General features: G+C 55.8%; 2 protein-coding genes across 2 annotated transcripts in view; one reads left to right on the forward strand and one right to left on the reverse strand.

Annotated features, from left to right (window-relative positions):
- Positions 1–15,384, forward strand: part of CAMK2A (calcium/calmodulin dependent protein kinase II alpha) — a 60,421-nt gene extending 45,037 nt beyond the window's left edge. The window contains exons 14-19 of the mRNA XM_045551386.1: positions 285–317; positions 1,290–1,338; positions 8,085–8,160; positions 10,758–10,852; positions 14,549–14,777; positions 15,044–15,384. Coding sequence (XP_045407342.1) covers positions 285–317; positions 1,290–1,338; positions 8,085–8,160; positions 10,758–10,852; positions 14,549–14,777; positions 15,044–15,047 — 486 coding nt within the window. The 3' untranslated portion in view covers positions 15,048–15,384. The remainder of the gene's footprint in view (positions 1–284; positions 318–1,289; positions 1,339–8,084; positions 8,161–10,757; positions 10,853–14,548; positions 14,778–15,043) is intronic.
- The window catches only part of SLC6A7 (solute carrier family 6 member 7), a 29,941-nt gene continuing 24,489 nt past the window's right edge, over positions 15,012–20,463 (reverse strand). Inside the window, exons 15-16 of the mRNA XM_045551384.1 lie at positions 19,391–19,535; positions 15,012–15,183 (exon numbers count right to left, since the gene is read on the reverse strand). Of these exons, the coding sequence (XP_045407340.1) occupies positions 19,415–19,535 (121 nt within the window). The 3' untranslated portion in view covers positions 15,012–15,183; positions 19,391–19,414. The remainder of the gene's footprint in view (positions 15,184–19,390; positions 19,536–20,463) is intronic.

A 20,463-nucleotide genomic window follows, 5' to 3' on the forward strand; every position in this document is an offset into this window, starting at 1 on the left:
CAGCCCTGGTCCAAAGGAGGCTTGACCTTGAGCTTGGTTGTTAGATTGGTAGACCCTGGCAGTTGTGCATGAGAACCCAAACCTTCAGGCTGAGAGGACTGGCCCCGCCAGGTCAGCTGTTGCTGGGGGCACTGGCTCCTTGTCCCGAGGCCAAGCCAACAAAGGACCAGCGAGGATGACCCTGAGGCCCATCCTCCTTCCACACATCCCCTGTCGTTCCTCTGCTCCCTGCCGTTTTCACGCTGTGTCTTTTCCTGTCCCATCTCTTCTCCTTGTTTTTCCAGAAAAGAAAGTCCAGTTCCAGCGTTCAGTTAATGGTGAGTGTCTGCCGTCTCCTATACGCCGGTAAATGCTGGGCCTCGAACCCTTGCTCCTGCCTCCCTCCTGCAGGCTGCACTGGGAACCTGGGGCGGGGAGAGGGTGCTCAGGGCGTGCTTGGTACGTGTGCCTTGTGTGACAATTTGTGTGTTGTGTGTGTGTGTTGTTTGCGTGTTTTTGTTGACACCTCCAACTTCACAGCCCAGACCAGCAGGCTGACAGCAGACCTAAGGCCTCCCTCGGGTCCAAAGGTGGATTTGAGCCCCATCCCCCGTCCAGCCCTTGGCTTCTCGCTTCTCCCTGCCCCTCTGCTCTGGAACTCGTCTCAGGCTTGTTCTGTGCCCGTCGTGGCGAGGGTGGGGCTTGGTTTGGCCAAAGTGGTAGGTGCCATGGAGGCCCCTCCTGAGCGTGTGTGAGGCCACCCAGGCCCACCGGTGGCAGAGGAGCCAGCAGCCCCGCCTCTGTCCAGGGGCTCCAGTGGTGGCACGGTGGCCTATGTCCCTCTTCTTCTGGTTCCATTGCTGTCTCAGTTGTGTGGTTTTTCCTCCCCTCTGAAAAGCCCACCCTCTCTCACACTGGGCCTCCCTCTCTCTCTCTTCCTCTCCTGCCAGTGTGGGTTCCGTCCCCATTCTGCGGCCGCCATGGTGTCTCTCTGCTCCTCCACACCCCCTCTTTGCCCCCTCGAGCAGAAAGGACCCAGGAACCCCCTCTCAGCCCTTCCAGAAATGGCAGGGTTCTCCTTGCAGCCATCCCTTCATCCCTGCCCCGGCCCCCGGCCCCCTGCTTAGCTGGGCCTCCCCCTCCTTAGGCTGGAGAGTCCGACAGGGTTTGCAGTGCAGCATCTGGATGGCAGAGCCTGGGAGGCCGACAGAGAGCGGGCCACGCCATCAGGCAGCCGGGACAGCCGCGCCTGGCCGTGCCTCGTCCTGCCGCCAGGCAGGCCTCACCATCCCCTGTGTTCTCTTTGTCAGGAATCTTCTGAGAGCACCAACACCACCATTGAGGACGAAGACACCAAAGGTAGGGAGGAGCCTCGCCTTCGGGGTCTAGGCGTCCCGACTTCCTGGTGCCGGCTGGGCAGACCCCTTCACTGACAGTTCCAGCCCAGAGGGCGCCGTGCCCGTCTCGTAGGCTGCTCTTCCACAAAGAGCTTTGCTTCGGCTCCTCGTGAACTGGGCACACCGTGGGCATTGTTCACCCCGTGGGCTGCTGGAACCACTGCTGGCACGTAGATTCTCTTATTCTAGAGGTTACAGATTTGCTTTAATGTGTGTTACAGAAAAGTTTAAGATATTCAAGTTGTAAATGTATAGTAGTGATATAAATTTTCCTTTTGAAATGAGTATTCTTGGATTTTTTAAAAAAGAGAATTGATTTGAGAAACATGAAGTGACAATGGTAAAGGAAGGGACAGTGAAAACTCAGGAAGTTGATTGGCTGGAGGGCAGGGAATACTGCCCCTGACGCACCGCACCGTGGCCAGGCATCTAGCACGGCCTCGGAAGCTCACAGATGGACGGAGGAGGCGCAAAGCTGCAGGGGGCTGGGATTGGGCTGTAACAAAGGGCATCACGGGAATAGTAGTCAAGGCTGCACTTGTGCAATGCTTGCTGTGTGCTGTCCCAGGACTGACCTGCACTAACTTACTGGAGCTTCGCAACAGCCCCAGGAAGGGGGTGCTGGGAGGAACCCCATTCCACAGCTGAGGAAACAGAGGTCGGAGAGGTTAAGTTCATTGGCCCAAGGTCCCATAGCTCGGGAGGGCAGGGGTAGGGTTTGAACCCAGGCTCCGGGGCCTGGCTGGTGACCACCACTCTGAGGTCTTGGTGTGTGGCAAGTGCACCTGGAGCTGGGAGGAAGGAGCAGGGAGTGCTGACTTCTGCTCAGGGGACACCTAATCCCCGATGCCTTAGCAAACAGCCCCCCTTGTTCCCCAGCACAGGGAGCTCAGGGCTTTGCACACTCGGGAGTATGTCCTAGACGCCTGCGGAGTCTCTGTAACAGAGGACAAGGCTGTCGACCTGGAGGGAACTCAGCCATAGCAGTTTAGACATTTTTTTAGGAGTTTAGATATTTTGCCTTAGACTATAAAAATGCAGAAAAGAGCATTTTATTATACAATAAATATTTTTGTATAATTGCGATTCAGGTTCTGTGGCAGTTTTGACACACCGCACGCCATGACTGCCTCCTGACTCTGCAGGGTGCCTGCAAGTTGGGCCCCACCCTATGTGTGTCCCTTTCTGGTCATTCCCAACTTGAGGGGTGGTGGGCACTGTGTCACCACAGACTGGCACTAGAGCAAATCCACCTTCTGTGATGGCACCTGGGCAACCTTCAAAAACACATTATCTTGAGATACTTGGGGGGCTGAGGCAGGAGGATCACTTAGGCCAGGAGTGCTATTAGATCATGACTGTGAATAGCTGCTGCACTCTAGCCTGGGCAATGTAGTGAGACCCCATCTCTAAAACAAACAAGCAAATAAATAAATAAATATGTTAAAATAGTAATATATTATCTCGAAGAAGAATCCCCTGTTCAGGTCACGTCAGCATTCCTAGTCCCACAAGCCTGGTGTTCTAACCACATTCCTGGGCCTGCCTCTGTGGATTCCGATGCTACAGGTCTGTGTTGGGCCCAGAAATGGTGCCTCTGAGACCCCACATGCAAGGCTCGCTTGCCCAGTGGTAAGAACTGGGCTCTGGGATTCTGAGGAGACTGGATGTGACCTCATAATCCTGGCCTCAGAGCAGACAGAGACCTGGCTATGCACTTCTCCACTGGAGCCCATTTGCTGGATGACCTTGGTCAACTTACTCAACCTCTCTGAGCCTCAGTTTCCTTAATAGTAAAGAAGTGGGGCCAGGCGCAGTGGCTCATGCCTGTAATCCTAGCACTCTTGGAGGCTGAGGCGGGAGGATGGCTTGAGCTCAGGAGCTTGGGACCAGCCTGAGCAAGAGTGAGACCCCCATCTGTACCAAAAAATAGAAAAAATGATCCAGGCATGGTGGTGCCTGTAGTCCCAGCTACTCGGGAGGCTGAGGCAGGAGGATCACTTGAGCCCAGGAGTTTGAGGTTGCTGTGAGCTAGGCTGATGCCATGGCACTCTACCTGGGGCAACAGAGCAAGACTCTGTCTCAAAAAAAAAAGCAAAGAAGTGATGATGACAGCACCAACCTCAGAGGATTGCTGTGCAGGTGAAACAAGAAGATGACATAAAGCTCGTGCAGAGTTTGCACATAGTCAGTGTTTAATAAATCTTAATTTCTTTGTTTCAAACTGGAGTTCGTGGAATGACAGGAAGCCACGTGACATTTTCTTGGAGCATCCATTTTACTTTATTTTAAGATAAATTTATATGTTAAACAGAAATATTTTGAATAGAGTACAAAATTTGTATGTACTATTCATGTAAATTAGGAGCTGGCAAAGACATCTTGCACCTGGGGTAGTGCCTTTGGGCTGCGTCCCTGAGGTCCCACATTTGCAATCGTTGTCCTCAGCTTTGAAGGATCAGGATGGGGTGATTTGCAGTCTTGAATTTTGGCATACCTGGACCCCTTTTACAGAAAGGAAGCTGAGGCCCAGCCAGGGGAAAGGGCAGATGGGTGATTAATGGCAGAACTGGGACCCATTCTCTGCCTCAGTTTCCCCACATGTCCAAAAGCCCCGGAAGCCCATGTCTGATAGAGGAGATGCTGGCTCAGCCAGGAGCTCTGCCTCGTGTTCGGCAGAAGACAGGAGCCCCTGTGCCTCCCCCAGCCTCTCAGGCCCCAGAGAAAGTTCCCAGAGAACCATTTTCTAGTGTTAATTTGTTAAGTCTTCTTACTAAGTGAGAATAGCAGCTGGTGGGGTGGACCCTGACCTGACATTAAAGTTAATTAGAAATGTCATCCTCCAGGGACCGTTTTCCCCCGGGGAGAGAAAGAGACATTAATATTTCAGAGCACCTCTGGCTGAGCGCAGAGGCCTCTCGCTCTCCGAGCTGTGCCGGGCTCTGGCAGCTTCCTCCCCACTCCCCAACCTCCTCTCCTCCTGGTTAACCATGAAAAATTCATTTTCTCTCCTACTGAGGAGCTGCCTCAGAATCTGGGCAGAGACGTTCTGGGAAATATCAGTCAGAAATGCTGCTCCCACCTCGGGCTCAGCATGCTGTGTGATCTTGAGAGAGTGCCTTAACCTCTCTGGGGTCTCAGCTTTCCCATCTGTAGGGAGCACTCTCGGATTGTCTGGGTGAACACCTGGCAGATGAGAAAGCCGGAGATTGCTACTGAGCAGCTGCTGAATGAACCCCTTAAACAGCAATGGGGCTGCTGAGGGCACAGAAAGGACCCAGAACCAGAGTGGACTTTTCCAGATCTAAGAAGCTCTGGGCCCCCAGATCTTCTGTTCCAGAGAACAAAACCAGGGAGATTCCTGCCCACTAGGCTTTGACTATTGGCAAACTTGGTGTCCTGAGTGCCAAAGACACAGCCAAGTCAGGCATTTTCTCAGGCTATATTAATAGAGGTATAAGACCCAGAATTGGGGAGGAGATAGTGCTACCCCAGATCTGCATTATTCTCATTACTCAGACCACACCTGAGATTGTGTGCTCATACCCAGAGAGGTATCCAGGCAGCCCAGGGACCCTCAAGGAGTAGATGGCCAGCTTGAGTCAGGGCCTGGAAACCACACCTTGGAGGCCCTTAGCCCTGAGAAGACTGATTTCAGGGAGGGAATAGAAGCTGGGGAAGCAGGTGCTCACTTTTCAGCCCCAGAAGGCAGAAGAAGACTAGAACTATAACTGGGGGTTCTCAGGGGGGTAGATTTCAACTCTCAGGAAGGCGGTGGTGCACACAGCGAGAGCTGTCCGGCAGCGCAGTGGTCTGCCTGGCAGGCCGCAAGCCCCAAGGTTCCAGCCAAGACCAAGCCACCACGTATCAGGCTGCTGGGACGCAGCCCTGCCCTGGCGAGGGACCCAAGGCTGTCCCCAGGAGGAACTTCTGATTCAGAGATTTCCAGATGGTAACGACCACAGCTCTCACTTATGGAGCACCAGGCACTGCTCTGTCTGGGTTTCGTGACGGAGCAGTTGTCATGGAAGCGAGCTGATGTAAAGGGCTTGGAGTGGCAGCTGGCTGTCAGTGAGGACATACCTGTGTTAGCTATGTCTAGTGATATATTTTTAACTCAATCCTCAGAACAACTCTGCAAGGTAAGTACTATCAGTAACTCCATTATCCATATGGGGAAACTGAGGCACAGGGCAGGCCCTTGTCCAAGGTCACACAGTTATTAAGTGGCACAGCCAGAATCCTGGCTCCCGCGTGCATGCCCTCAGTCACTGTGCTAGACTGTCCGGGATGGCAGTGAGAAGCAGCCCATGGGAGCCAGGACATTAGGCGCAGCCTCGTGGAATGGCAAGCTGGGAGGGTCAGGGCAAGGCAGGTGGGTCAGGGCAAGGCAGGTGGCACAGGTCCCACAGCCCACGGAGCATGTGGGTCATCGCCCCCGATTCCATGTGGGGGTGGCTAGAACGAGGTGGCTCTGGCAGGGCTGGGTTTCTGCCCGTCCTCCATCTCCGGCTTCCCAAAAGGAGGGAAGAGTTGACCCGGAGGCTGGGCTCTGGATTTCTAGGGACAGCGGCTACCAGGTAACTTGGGCAATTCCAGGGGACAGGACAAAGAGAGCAGCCCAGACTCTGGTTTGGCACCATCCACCCACTGATTCATTCACTCAGTGCATACAGGTACCGAGGGCACCTGTGCCCCAGCCCCAGGCAAGGCCCCAGAGAGAGGGTGGCAACAAGCCAGCCCGTGTGACCCAGGGGCACTCGTGGCCTTAAGATGGCCTCCTTCTCAGTCCAGGTGATTCTGATTGAAGGTGGGAGAGAAAGGATTAGCAGGTCACCATGGGAACTGACGCTGCACGGTAACTGCAGCGTCTCCTGAGCCCCCAGCGTGTGCTGAGGGTGGTGCCGGCCAGCGTGACCAGCTCTGGAGCTGCCACTCTGGTGCGGTCCCAGCTCCACTGCGGCAGGTCACTCGGCCTCGCGCGCCTTCAGTTTGCTCCTCTCAGAGGTGGAAGTGAAGTGGCACCATGAGGCTTTGGGACTGCGTGGGCTAAGCGCACGCATTCATTCATTCAGTAGTGAGGGCCTGGCCTGTTCCGGGCTCCGGGATGCAGCCGGCGAGAGCAGCCATGGCCTGGCCTCCGCGAACTCACATTTGAGTTGGGGGGTAGAGCAGCACACGGGCTGGGCCTCCAGGGTCCGTGGAAAAGGGCCTGGGCTGGGGGCCAGACTTTGCACCTGCCATGTTCCGTGTCCTTAGGCAAATCACAACCCCTCACTGGGCCTCAGTTTCCCCAGTAGTTTAATAATGAGTCTGACTCCGTGGCCTCCAAGGGTGCTTCCAGCGTGGATGTTCTGTGATCTGTGTCCTCCAGGCCTGAGCACTCCCGGTGTGGCCGGGGCCGCGTGGGCAGCTGATGAGGAAGGCGCGTAGGGGCCTCCGCCGGGCTTGGTGTCCCTCCCAGTCCAGACTGAGGGGTGCCGCGGGCTGAGCTCGCTTTCCGGGCAGCGTGTCCACCTGCCTCACCTGAGGCTGCTCCAGTGGGCCAGCGAGCCGGCCGGTTGGAAGCCAGCCTGCGGCCGGGGCAGGAGGGAAAGAGGGCCTATTCCTGAGAAAACGAGGGAGCCTCCTGTCAGGCCCTGCTGGGAGACAGGACACCTGGCCACATTCCTCCCCACTGAGGCTCCGTCACCTGCGTGTGGACGGGGAGAAGCTGGCCTTGCCTACCTGCCAGGGCAGTTGTGAGGAGCCGATGAGGCGGTCCTAGTGGGGGGAGGCGGGCTGTTGCAGAGAGCGGCAGCACCTATCATGTGCACCTACTGTGTGCCAGGCTTTGGGCCAATGCTTCGTGTGCATCGCACCATGCCATCCCTATACAACCCTGGGATTAGGATACTGTCATCTCCCCCTGACAGACCAGCAGACAGCCTTGTGGCCCACAGTCGCACAGCTTGTAAGGACCTAGGCTGGAATTTAGACGAACGTTTGTCTAAGAGCGAAGCCTGGATACTGCGTGTTCGGCTCTGCATGAATGAGAGGTGGCGATGTCCCCCTTGTCCCCCTGTCTACCTCTCTACCAGAAAGACCAACTGCTTGTGGTGTGTCAGTGGCAGACGGGCCAGGGCCAGGTCTCAGCAGCTGGGATGCGTTTTGCCTAGAAAGCTCTGGACAGTACACTGCCTGATTCCTATAGGCACCCAAATGGAGCAAAAAGCTCACCCAGACTGAAGGGTGAGCCCCACTTTGGGCCATGGGGGAGCCCCTGGTTCCTGGCTATTAGTGACAGTGCCACAGTGGATCCTGTTTTGATTCCCTTGGCAAAGCAAGGTGGTGGGGATGCATATTTTGGAGTCAAGACCTGAGTTCAAATCAGGCCTCAAGCCGGAAAGCCCGCCAAGTATGCTTGTTGGAGGCAAAAGCTGCCAACTGAGACACTGGCCCTGCCGTGTGCGGTGGAGGGAAAATGCACACCGTTTGCACCTTTCCGGCCTCAGTTTCCTCTCCTGTGAAAGGAGGCTAAAGGTACCTGTCTCCCAGGGGCAGTGCAGGGACAGATGAGACAACCTGCATGAGGTCCTCAGATCCCAGCACAGGGTCTGGCGTGTGACAAGGACTCAGGCAACGGTAGTTGGTGCTTCATTACTATCGCTATTATTTCATTATTATTGTTATTATTATTCCTATTTCTGTGTCCCCTCTGCCTTACAGTGCGGAAACAGGAAATTATAAAAGTGACAGAGCAGCTGATCGAAGCCATAAGCAATGGAGACTTTGAGTCCTACACGTGAGTCGGCTGGGCTTGTTCTGCATGTCTTGCCTGGCTCGTCGTTCAGGGGGTGCTGGTGGCTCACTTTGGGGGTCCTCATCTCCGACCCTCATCCACTCACTTTGCATGTGCTGTGAATCAGACCGAACTCATATTTCTGTTTTGCATTTGGACTTTAGGCTTATGTTGAGCTTTGTGTTCACAACACTTCTCTGTATCTCAGTCCCCCTCCCCCTGTCCTCCCTCCTCCTCACACCTTGTTCCCCAGGAGAAACTCCAACAAAACTCCTCTGCTTCCCCCTGGAAGGAGGGGGTGGTCACCGTCACAGCGTGGGCCCCTCAGGAGATGAGCTGGGAGGGTGAGGAGGGAGGCAGGCCCCCCTCAGTCCTGCCCAGTGGGCCTGAGGCCTCACCCTGGATCTCCTTGGACCTCTGACCTCAGATGGGTAGAAGCAGAGAAGGAGCCATAAGGTGTGTACCTGCCGTGGGCAGGGGTGAGCAAAAGTCCTCACAGCAGAATCTTAAACCCTCTGGGGAATAAGGCAGCCTGCACAAAACACACAGACCCGGACCCACCTTTGGAGGGATGGCTGTGTGCAAGGTCTGGGCCAGAGCACCCCGGGCTGGTTACGCACACCTTTCCTGGTCTGGCCCAGAGCAGGCCTCGGAGCACCTCAGCTGGCCCCAGGGAGAGCAAATATTTTGGAGTTTGGGCTTCGGCCTTAATGTTTGGCCACTGCTGATAACACCTGGGTGTGGAGACCCCACATTTGCTTTTTGGTGGACAAAGATCACCTACTAAGGCAGAGTGACCCTTGTCTGTTGGGTTAAGGTGAGTTGGGGATAACCTGGCTGGAGTTTGCTCTTTGGGCAGCCTGTTCCTGGTTTCTACCGTGCCCAGGAGCTGAAGTTTGCCTCTCAAAGGCTTGGCAGGCCAGGTGCCTTCTAACTGTGGGAGGGTTTTCAGCAGCAGTGGGTAGCAAAGCCTCTAGAAATGCACCACTCCCCTTTGGAGGAACAGGGAGCTTGCAAGGAGCATGTATGAAACTGAGGCTCTCATGTACATATATGTATGCATGCACTTGTACACATGGGTGCACGTTCGTGATTATGTGCACAAGGAGTGTGCACGGGTGTGTGTGCATGTGTGTATCTGGATGTTGCATAAAAGCACAGAAACAGGCTGTTAAGCTGGACTTGTAGCCAGTCCTAGAAAAAGTTGGGGTATATCATACCAGTGGCTCTGGAAGGGCACATCCAGGGAGCAAGGGAAAGAGAGGTGGCCCCTGTGGTCCCTAAGCTCCTTAGTGCCACTTCTAGAGGTCTTGGGGAACCCCTTCCACCTCTGTGACACCACATCCTCTGATTTCTACAGCCTATTCTAGGTTCTGATCCCTTGCCATGACCTTCTGGCCCTGTGTAACCTTGAATAAGTCTGTTTATTTCACTGAGCCTCGGTTTCCCCACATGTACAACGGAGTTGGAGGCGATGGCCTCTGAGTCCTTTCATTCTAGGAGACAGGAACTCCTCTTAAGTGGAGGTGCTCAGTCTCCCGCACACTCAGTGCTCAGACCCCCACCCTTGGAGGTGGAAGGGTCCAGAGCATCCCATTGGGTCTGAGCATAGTCCCCCACCCCCCAGCTTAATCCAGCTGGAGGATTTGAGGTCCTGAGTGGAGAACTGAGTTGTCTGGGATCACCCAAACAGACAAGACAGAGCAGGGACAGCGTGCCCTGCAAGGGCTTTGTCCAGCTCAGATAAGGCTGGGTCTGACATTCTCTTCCGGGTATCTCCAATTCCACCCTGGGTTGGGAGCTCTGGTTGTCCCATGGCATTTCCTGTCCCTGGCTTCATTGCTATTGTCACAGGGGTCCATATTGTGCCGCAAAAGATCCCAGAGGCTTGGAGATGAGAAAGACAGTTTGTTCCTGTCCCCCACTTGGCCGTCAGGGTCCCCTGGAGACTTGGAAGGGAGCAACAAGCTGAAAATACAGTCTCCATTTGTGAATGTCTCCTCAGTCACACCCTGTGCTCCTCCCTCCCAGATATTACCTCGCCTAATGCTACTTTCCTCATCTTACAGAAGAGGAAACTGAGGCTCACAGTCAGGGCTGCTGCTAACAACAGGGCACCTTTGCTCAAACTAGCAAAATGTACCAGCCAGGCACACACCTGGCTTGGAGAGCAGAGGTCACTATTACATGAAGGAAAAAGCACACTGCCCCCTGGCCCCCTGCCAAAGACAAATTAGAAAAAGCCCCCTCTGGATCCACTGCCCTGGGCCAGGGAGTGAAATTTGGAGAGCAGCTTTAGCGGGCTGCACGACCCTGCACGACCACCCATGCTGCTCTTGCTTCAAGGGGTTGAGCCACTTGCTTGAAGTCTCATGAGCATTGAGTGGCAGAGCCAGGCCCCAAGCCCAGGCTTCCTGGCTGTACACGGCAGCGAGCTGTCAGCGACGCCCCACACTTTACAGCTTGCCAGCCCCTTCCTGTCCGCTAACCCCACTGATCCCATGAGGTGGGCGCAATCGTTCCCCTTCCGCAGGCTCACCCTCCGAGATGCCAGCAAGAAGCCGGCCTAGCCCCTCTTTCCTCTGGCTTCTTTCCCCCAGGAAGATGTGCGACCCCGGCATGACAGCCTTTGAACCCGAGGCCCTGGGGAACCTGGTTGAGGGTCTGGACTTCCATCGATTCTATTTTGAAAACCGTGAGCAATCCCTTCTCTCTGGGGTGCCTGTTGTCTGCTCTCGTTCCGTGTCCTGCCGGACGGCACAGCAGGGTGACGGGCAGGGCCCCAGGGGCAGCTCAGGAGCCAGCGAAGCGGAAGATCCTGTGTGGACAGGGGTTGGTACCCTCTTGGTTCCCTCTCCTAACCCTGGCCCATCAACTGCCAGCTGTCTCCCCTGTGGTTGAGGAGGGGGCGAGGGGCGTCCCAGAGACCAGGGGTACACATGACAAGCCCTCCCAGGCCTCTCCTGCCCGTGACCCTGGGAGGGGTCTGAAGGGGAGCTTTACTCCCATTTTATAGATGAGGGAGCCTTCCCCCTGGCTCATGCACCCAAGTTATGGTCATCTTGATGCCCGAGGCCATCCCAGCTGCCCAGCTGGTCTCGAGCTGGCTTCGTGGGTTGTGGGTGGGCAGTTTGGGAGAGCGGAGAGGACGGTGAGCTCACACTGCTGTGCCCTGCCTGTTCGTCTAGGTCTCTGTCCTGCATGTCTGTCCTTCCTGGGCCTCTCCTCTGCAGGAGAGACCCTGGCAGCTTTGCAACCAGGGGCTGTCAGAGGGTTGAGGCTGGGCCTGACCTAGGACGCTTTCTGCCTGTGTCTGTGTCTCCCTTGGCCAGGGGTCAGACAGGGGTGAAAGGAAGGGCGTACAGGTTAGAATCACACAGCTTAGGACAGGGAGGAAGGACCTGAGAGGTGGTAGATACAGGGTTCCCCAAAATGAAGGGCATGTACCACTGGGCTACACGGAGTGATTTCAGGTGTATCGAGGCACCACTTGAGACAGCATTGCTTCACACAGTGGGGAAGCTGCTTCCTTTCAAATCTCTTTCAGTACTCTGGCTCCACCAAGGGGAAAGGCTCAGCTGGGCAGTAGCCTGTCTTTAACACTTCTTTGCCACTTCCTAACTTCCTTCTTCATCAAAGAGTGAGCAAGTCTCAGGCTTGTCTTGTAGGCAAGAGCATGGAGCAAGGATTACATGACTTTCTTTTCTTTTTGCTGGCCTTATTATTAAAATTTTATTCTGTGATATTGATTGTTCATTAATAATTATGCTCGAAAGTTTTAAAAAAATAAATTTATATAAATCAGTAAAATGAATTGATTCGGGGGAAATATTTTAATGAAGTAAATACTGGTGGCACTTGTATATGGTAAAAATAACAAAGGTGGTACTTCAAAAATAACACAGAAGTCACATCTGGTCCCAATATTCATCATACAGAAGAGGAAACTGAGGCCCAGAGAGGGAAGTGACTTGTTCAAGGAATCCAGAAAGCTGGTGGCAGAACCGGGACCTGATTCCCGTGGTGCCGCCTGCTGTGTCCACAGGCACATTAGCAAACCCGGCTGGGACTGACCCTGTCCTCCTGGCCTGCACCCTCTCTGGCTGAATTGTATCGAATTTAGAGGCTCAAGGTCACCCCCCAAAAAGCTGTGAAGAAGAAAGCTACATCTTTCTTTAATAAACCAAACTCTAATTCTGCAAGGCTAGCAATGAAGATTGAATTCCCATGGGAAGAGAGGTCCCTGTCACCCTGGAGCTCCCTCTCGGATCACTGTGGCCGCCATTCTGCGTTCTGTCCTCTGGGGGCGCTGGTTCCCAGCGTGAACTTGACAGTCCCACGAAGCAGAGTGGAGAACAGGCTAAGGCCCAGCTCTAAAGGCTCAGGGGCAGCAAAGGGGATAAACACAGGGGAAGGCCAAGCGGCCCACGCTTGCCTCAGTTCAGTGGGCCCCGTCTTAGCACCGCCCCGGACCCTAGGCTTAAACATCTGGTCACTTCAAAGGCAGACCCCACAAAAGCAAGACCCAGAGCAGCTGTGTGCTTCTGGCCAAGCCCCACCCTCCAAATGCCTGGCTTTTCCTGCTGAGGACCTGGCCCTGTCTCCCACCCTGTCCACAAAAGCGGATATTAGAAGCCTCTTATCATTTCAGAAGACACCACGTTAGGGGGCATTTCTTTGCAAATGCTCCTCAGGACCCAGTTGTTACTGATAACAGCATGGCCCAGTCCCCTCAGCAATGCTAAGCTCTGTTTGTCCCTCCTGGAATTGTTCTAGATTGTCCTAACTCAGTCCCACCTGGAGGCTGATTTCTTGTAGACTCCACTGCATCTTTCTCAGGAACTGGCCCAGGTTGGAACAAATCAGACTGTTTCTCTGAACCTCAGTTTCCATATCTGCTACACGGACATGCTGAAATAGATGGTCCCGTGTGCCTCCAGCCCTAAATGCTACCCGGGATGCTTATAGAGGCCTCCTTAAATTCTGTAGTTGGGCCCCTGGGTCTGACTTCTGAGGTCACTCCCAAATCTGTGATGCTAAAACTCTATATTCTGTATCTCTGACAGCCCAGAGTTCTAAGTCTGTTATTCTACATGTCTAACACTTGGGTGATTTTACGTCCTTTATCCAAAGCCTGGGTGTAGTGTGATTATAGTATTAGGGGGTCGGCGCTATTGACGGCTTTCTGCAATTCTGGGGGGAAAAAAAGACGTTTTACATTTTTCAGGAAATAAGTGGCTCACACACCTGGCTGGGCATCAGAATCAGGGGGTGGGGACAGGGAAGGGAACTTTTTAATATTATGGATTCTTGAGCGGGGCCCTGTAAAGGCAGGGGTGGGGAACTTGTGCTTCAAGCCAGCTGTCCCTGATGCAGACCTCCACGCGGGCTGCACTAAGGGAAGGGCTCCTCTCGAGCCCAGGGTCCTGACCACGGCTCTCCAACCCCTCCCTGGGTCATTGTCTCTCGATGCTTTTGTTTTCTGTATTGATGAAAAAATTTGAGTTTCTAGAATAATAATAATAATAATGCTGGTGGCTCATATTTCATATAGTGGGAGCTTGTGTCAGGTGCTGTGTCAGTTCTGTCATGATTACAAGGGTTATGCATTTCTCCCGAGATTCTGGAAAGCTCCATGACCTCCAATACCATCCTTGTAATCACAAGGTCCTCAGATTCTGCAATTCTAATGCCCCCCAGGTTTCCACAATTCTATGTATGTATAGTGGTGGCGGCAGAGGGGCGGCCCACGGGCCATATCTGGACTGCAGATATGTTTCATGGGGCCTGCATGATGTTTCAAATTTGAATTAAATGCTGGTAATTAAAAATGAAGTTTCCATGTAAAAATCCAGAGTGCCAGATTCTCTTGAAATCGGCACGGTTCCCACTTACACTATAGCCACCAGGCAAGCTGTGTACATGGCGCCCTCTTTATTCACCCGTCCCCATCACTCCCTCTCGCCCCTTGACCCGAGGCGAAGGGTCAGTTGTCCTTCGGCATCTTATACCCAGCTCAGCCCCTCGTTTATGCGCCTGCCTGGCACCCGGAGGGATCTGGGTTTGAGACTGGTCTGGGCTCGTCTGTGACCTTCCTGGCCCCCCACTTCTGTGTGGCTGAGAGGCTCTGATTCTAAAACACCATTTTCCCGTGTTTGAAGAATGTGGCGTGTCTGAAATCCACTGTATCTAAGCCGGGACGTGATGTCCCTGTTACCTAGAAGTTCTGCCTTGACACCCAGGTGGCTGAGCCCTGTCCCAGAGGCCCCGCCCTGCAGATGAGGCAGGCAGAGACGCCTCTGTGGAGAGGGCTGCTGGGAGGTGAGGACGGGAAGCAAGGGAGGCGGAGGCCCCTGTTGCATCTCCTCTGCCCCTCCCGTCCCGCCTCCAGTGTGGTCCCGGAACAGCAAGCCCGTGCACACCACCATCCTGAATCCCCACATCCACCTGATGGGTGACGAGTCGGCCTGCATCGCCTACATCCGCATCACGCAGTACCTGGACGCCGGTGGCATCCCCCGCACCGCCCAGTCCGAGGAGACCCGCGTGTGGCACCGCCGGGATGGCAAATGGCAGATCGTCCACTTCCACAGATCCGGGGCGCCCTCCGTCCTGCCCCAGTAAGAGCCCCTCCTTCCCAGCCCCCAGAGGAATGGAGGGTGCCAACCTGGGGGGGTGTCACGTAGGGGAAGCAGCCTGCTGCCTCCAGCTTCTGAAAGGCTGCAGAGTTGCGGGGTGGCGGGGGGGAGACCCCAGGAACGAGCCGCCCGCAGGTCTGGGGAGGAGGGGGCAGGGGAGGCGGCCGGCACTCCGTCCTGGCGGTGGGTGGCTTGGCTGCCCGACCTAAAACACGCGCCCTCAGAAGCACCACACTTGTGTCTTTTAGCTGAGGCCCCAGGCCGGGCTCGCCGCGTCGCTGTGCCGCGGAGATCCACTCTTTGTCCGTGGAATGTGGCTGCTGGTTCTCCCACCTGCATTTGGCTGGAATTCCCCCCATCATGTCACCCCACACTGTCAGCTCCGTACCTGCATCAACAAAACCTGCTTGTCCACAAAAGCCATCACAACTTCAAAGCAAATGGCCAAATCTCCCACCCCCTACCTCTCACTCTCGCTTTCTCCCCCCTGCCGGGCCGGGGCTTCCTGGGGCCTGGGTGCCGGCCCCCTCCTCCCCCGCTGCCGGGGCCTGGCCCTGCCTGGGCTGCAGGCTAGAATGCCCCGCTGTATGCTCGCCATCGCCATCGGCTGGGCAGAAGGAGGGAAGGGGGTGGTGAGGCACAGGGTGTCCACCTGTCCCTCTCCCGGATCTCTCCTCTTCTGGGGTCCTCATGGAAGGGTAGGTGAGCCCCCCAGCCCCCCGAGGGAGAGGGTGAGAGAGGAGCAGACGCCAGGAGCCTCCTGCCTCAAACTGCTTCCCCGGCGCTTCTCCCCTCCTGCGCTGGCCTCACGGTGGTCCACGGAGTCCTCCCTCAGTGTGGGGGGGCCACCCTCTCAGGGGCCCCCACTCGCCTCCTGCTTCCTTCGGGTAAAGCTCACCTCCAGCACTGACCCGCCCACCCTGCCCTTCCATCATCCCTGGAGAATTCCAGCTCCGTCTTATCTCAGAGAGGAAACCTAATTGTCTCCGGGGCGAAAGAGAGCAACGTTTAGGTATCACTTCTACTTGGACCGCATGCCTTTTTATAGCCAAACTTCTGTGTATTTCGTAAATGAATTTCGCGTTCATGGATATCTACGTAATAACTAGACCTCTCAAATTATCGTGAGAATGGTTGGGTTCGGAAGGTGGGCAGGAAGAGGGCTGAGGAGTAGTTTCTCTCTGTTCTAGATTTTTTTTGTTTGGTCATTTCTGAGGTGGACCTTGTCCCCCGTGGGTATCTGGGGCCGAGGTGGACTCAGCCCCAGGGAACAGGGCCTCTCTGCCATTTGGGTCCCCAGGTAAGCTGACATAGGCGTTCCTTTCGGGACTGTGAAGCATCAGATGGCGGCACCAACTGGGAAACAGTAAGGCAGGGCAGAGAGGGGGAGGGAGCTCGCCAGGATGGAAATATCTGGACTTTTCTTTGCTTCCCTCCCACACTGGGGTCCTCACTACCGCACTCCCCGGGATCTCACGTCACCATATCTGTGTGCTGCCCCCAGCACCCCCCACCCACCTCTGGGGGACCCATGAGCATGTGTCTTCATCGCCCCTCTCCCCATGGCGTCTGATGGCTGAAGCAGAACACGGGGGATTTCTACTTGTCACGCCTCATCCTGTGGCCTCGGGTTTGCACTCTCTTTCCCTCTTGCCCTCTTCCCCTGGGATTGACTCTGATGTGGACTATCCTGGCACATCCACTAGGATCTACTGTCTGCACTGTTTTCTTTGCATGACTTTATATGCAGTAAGTATGTTGAAAAACAAAAACAAAAAGAAGAAAAACACTCAACAAAACCAATCTACATGTTTTGAACAAAAAAAAAAAAATAGAGGTTGTATTCTCAGTGTCCAACTCGGAATTATGTTGCTGCCTCTCTGTGCTTTTGGCCTCTGTGTGGCCGTGTTTTGCCAGCATGAGATACTGTCTCCTCTGGAGGATTTTAGGGGAGGAGGAGCCACATCCCCAGGGATTTGGAGGAGGCTCTGGTGCCCCCAACCCTCCTGGGTGTTCTTGGTTGGAGCAGAACTGGTGAGGATGTGAGGATGTTTGATCCAGGACTTGCTGAGTTTTCCCCGTCATGAGCCGTCTGCTGGGCTCTTTCCTCAAGCCCCGCTGCCCAGACACCAGTGAGACAGGCTGGGTGGGGGCGACGGGCCAGGAAGAGGCTGCCCCAGCCTCCTGGTTCCCAAGCTGGTGCATCACTGGCCTCTGTTCTCGGCAGAGAACTTGCCCTGAGGGCTTCCCAGGAAGGCCCAGTGATCCCATTGTCCCAGCAGCGAAACCACCTGTCCCCCTCGTGAGCTGCCAGTCCCCTACAGCCATCCCCAGCCACAGGTGAAGGTGCCTTCGCCAGGGGATGCTACAGTCACTGAGGCTAGGTCTGAGCCCTTCTTTAGCCTCAGTTTCCTCATCGGTTAGATGGGCTAAGTGCTCCTATCTGGCCGATGGAGGATCAGACGTAGGGTGATGTGAAGCCCAATGTACCTGTGAGAACTAGCGGGCTTGGCCCCTGGCGGGACCCTCCTGTTCACTTCTGGAGCTGGCCGTTGCCCTCCCCTCCCCCACCTGCCCTTCATCCCCCTCTTTGGTGCCTGTCAACTGCTTATCAGCAGCGGACTGCAGGGGAGAGAGAGCAGTAGTTTGGGGGTTAGCAGGCTTCCATTCCCAGCCCTGACCACACCTGCTGTGTGACCTTGGGCAAGTCCTCTCCCCTCTCTGGGCCTTGGTTTCCCCACCAGAGGAAACTGAGCTGGAGGACCCTAAGGGCCTGCCTTTCCTTGGCTGACACACCTCCTGTCCACCGTGCCCCTCTCCAAGTGCTGGAGAAGTGGAGGCACGTCCCTACCCCAGGTTGAGATGGCCCCCCCCCTGCCCTGGGAAGGCCACGCCTGTGGGTGGGCAGCGACCTGGTGCAGCTCACAGGGCACCAGGGCTGATCCTGAGGCAGCAGGCAGGGGACACTGGCAGAAAAAGCTGCCCAGAGCCCACCCGCAGCAGACAACCTCCATGCTCCTTCAAACAGATGCAAAAAAAAATCCAAACCCAAGTCAAAACCTAGGCTCCAGCGTGCAAATACGTTTACAGGAAAGTATTCTCCTGGGTTTGTGCCCACCATAGTGCAAATCCTGACCCGTGGCCTCCTGTCTCCCTTCAAAGGGAGACCCTTTGGGGGGATGTGTTCGCCAGACTCCCCATGCTGGTTTCTTTGTTACTATTTGTTTTGGGGGTTTTGTTTCAGTTCTTTTTCTTTCCTTTTCTTTTTTTAAAATATGTGGCTGTGAACTTGAATGACCACTGCTCAAACTTTCTGCTATTAGGGGAGGGGGGCGGGAAGGGAAGAAGGGGTGTCTGTTTTATTCTTGGTGTTTTCAGTGCAATAAATAGCTACAAACTTCTGTGCACTCCATGTCTACCTGTCTTGGTCAAGTCCCTGCACGGGGAGGTTTGTGTTTGTTTCCTATTCTACATCTGCCCCCCTTGCAAAATAAAAGTCCTGGTCTTCATTCTGATTGGGCCAACCCAGGTCACATGCTCATACCCTGCAGAGCCCTAGATTCCACGGGGCGGTGGGGATGTACCCGCTGGAGCCCACAGGCCCCTGTAGACCATGGGCCCCCAGAGTCCCTGCACCAGCCGCTTTCTGGGCCTGTCCTCGCTGCTGTGTGGGGTGGCCACGGGGGAGTGTCTGGGGGGATGTGCGTCTTGCACACACGTGAGGACCTTCGCAGGGAGAGCATAGGACAAGGCTGAGGAGAGCAAGAGGGGCCTGGGGGCTTCCACTTGCACCCCTGCCCTGGAGCCTACCAGTGTTAGCGCCAGGACCCCTCCCAGCTCCACGTTCACACGCCCCAGGACTTCCCGCCTGGGCAGAGGGTTGAGGGCGCGGGTGGCCATGGCACACACTCGCCAGCAGGTGGCAGCACAGGAGCAGGTTATAGGCAGCCATTGCCCCCCGCCATGGCACACGCTCGCCAGCAGGTGGCAGCACAGGAGCAGGTTATAGGCAGCCCTTGGTTTCCCGCGCGCACCCCCTGCCCCCCCCCAGCATCTACCATGTTCCGGGAGGGCCCAGTTGTCCTCAAGAGATGTCCTTTAACTCTGAAAAAGTACCAACGGCACTTAAAAACACTATTATTATCTCACAGGAGCATGATGCTCTACAGTTCACAAAGTGCATTCGCAGCACCTCTTGTCCCAGTTCCAACAGCCCTATTTAAGGAGGGAAACAATGAGACGCAGAGGCCCAGGCTTCTAACTCAGAGCCCAGCGCTCTGCTCCTTGCAGAGCCTTCCTCGCCCTGGCCTGTGCTTCCCGCTCCCCGTCTCTGACAGCCGGCACGCACGTAGCCACTGGGGTTCTCATGCACTCACCTCCCTTTAGCCCTCTGTCCTCCGCCAGCTGCTGCCCCGTCTCTCAGTTGTCTACACCCGCAGCTGCATGCTCCACACCCTTGCTCGGAGCACTGCGGCAGCTCCTCACCCTGCAGGACGCAGCTCCAGCATCTTCTCTGGGAAGCCTCCCCTGACTCCCCAACACACTCCGGGTTCGGTCCTTCCGTGGGCTTCCCCAGCTGCCTCTGCCTCCCTCACCACAGGTCTCTGGGTTAAAGTCACCTACCAAATGTCTACCAAGTGTGTGCGCCTTGAAGACAGGACGGCATCTTGTCCATGCTCGAGATGCACGTGGCAGGTGTGGTCATTCTTCAGAGAGTAGAGCCCCGGCAGACGTGTGCTGCTGGAATGAGGGAGGAGTGGGTGCCATGTGGGCACAAGTATTCCGCCTGCCTCTGCAGTCACAGTGGCTAACACTTCCTGGGTGCTGACCGAGTGCCAGGCACGCCCCACCTCCTTCCCAGGTGCTCCCTGAGTGCTCAGCGCGGCCCTCATTGTGGGCACCGTTATTCTCTCCACCCCGTGAATGACAGACTGTGCTGCCCAAGGGGGAAAGAACGTGCCCGAGATGGCCCAGGGCACAAGGGAGGGAGGTGAGACTGGGACTTCCCTGGGACCTGCTGCAGCTGGACCGAGCGACAAGGGGGGCTCAGGGATGAGCTAGACCTGTCTCCCGTCCTCCAGGAATCCCTGATGCCACTCCAGACAGCGAGAGACATGCGGAAAGCAAGTCCCCAGGCAGACTAGGATGGAGCTGGAGCTGGAGCTACAAAGCGTGCAGGAGCCCAGGGGAAGCAGGAGGAGGAAAGGCAGGGATGGGGCTGTGGGGGGGTTGTGGAGGTGCTGGAAGGGCTGAGAGGTGGGAGAGTGTGGAGGCCAGAGCAGAGGCTGAGAGCCCGGAACAAGTAGGGGTTGGGGGCAGGGAGAGCAGGCTTGGAAAGAGGCTGGAAATGTCAGAGGGCTGAGTGAGCCCGAACCTGCCATGAGACGGCTGTGCCTTTCCAGGGCACGGGTGGCCCCCAGCAGAGGACATGGCCTTCTCCAGACCTGGGTCGTAGCAAATCCTTAGGAAACATCCCCAGATGCTGGGAGTGTTCGCCCAGCGCAAGGTGGGCGGGTCCGGCGCTGTGGGAACGGGCCCCTCTCCTTGAGCTTCCTCCTGAGAGCAGCCCCACCCTCCCTTGTCCACTTGGGCCACCAAGGTCTCAGAAGCCACTTCCCTCGGGGCAGCCTGATCCGGCCATCCCTTCCCCGGCCCGGGGCCTCAGCTG

Source organism: Lemur catta, chromosome 5 (genome assembly GCF_020740605.2).
Source record: "Lemur catta isolate mLemCat1 chromosome 5, mLemCat1.pri, whole genome shotgun sequence".
Taxonomy (NCBI): domain Eukaryota; kingdom Metazoa; phylum Chordata; class Mammalia; order Primates; family Lemuridae; genus Lemur; species Lemur catta.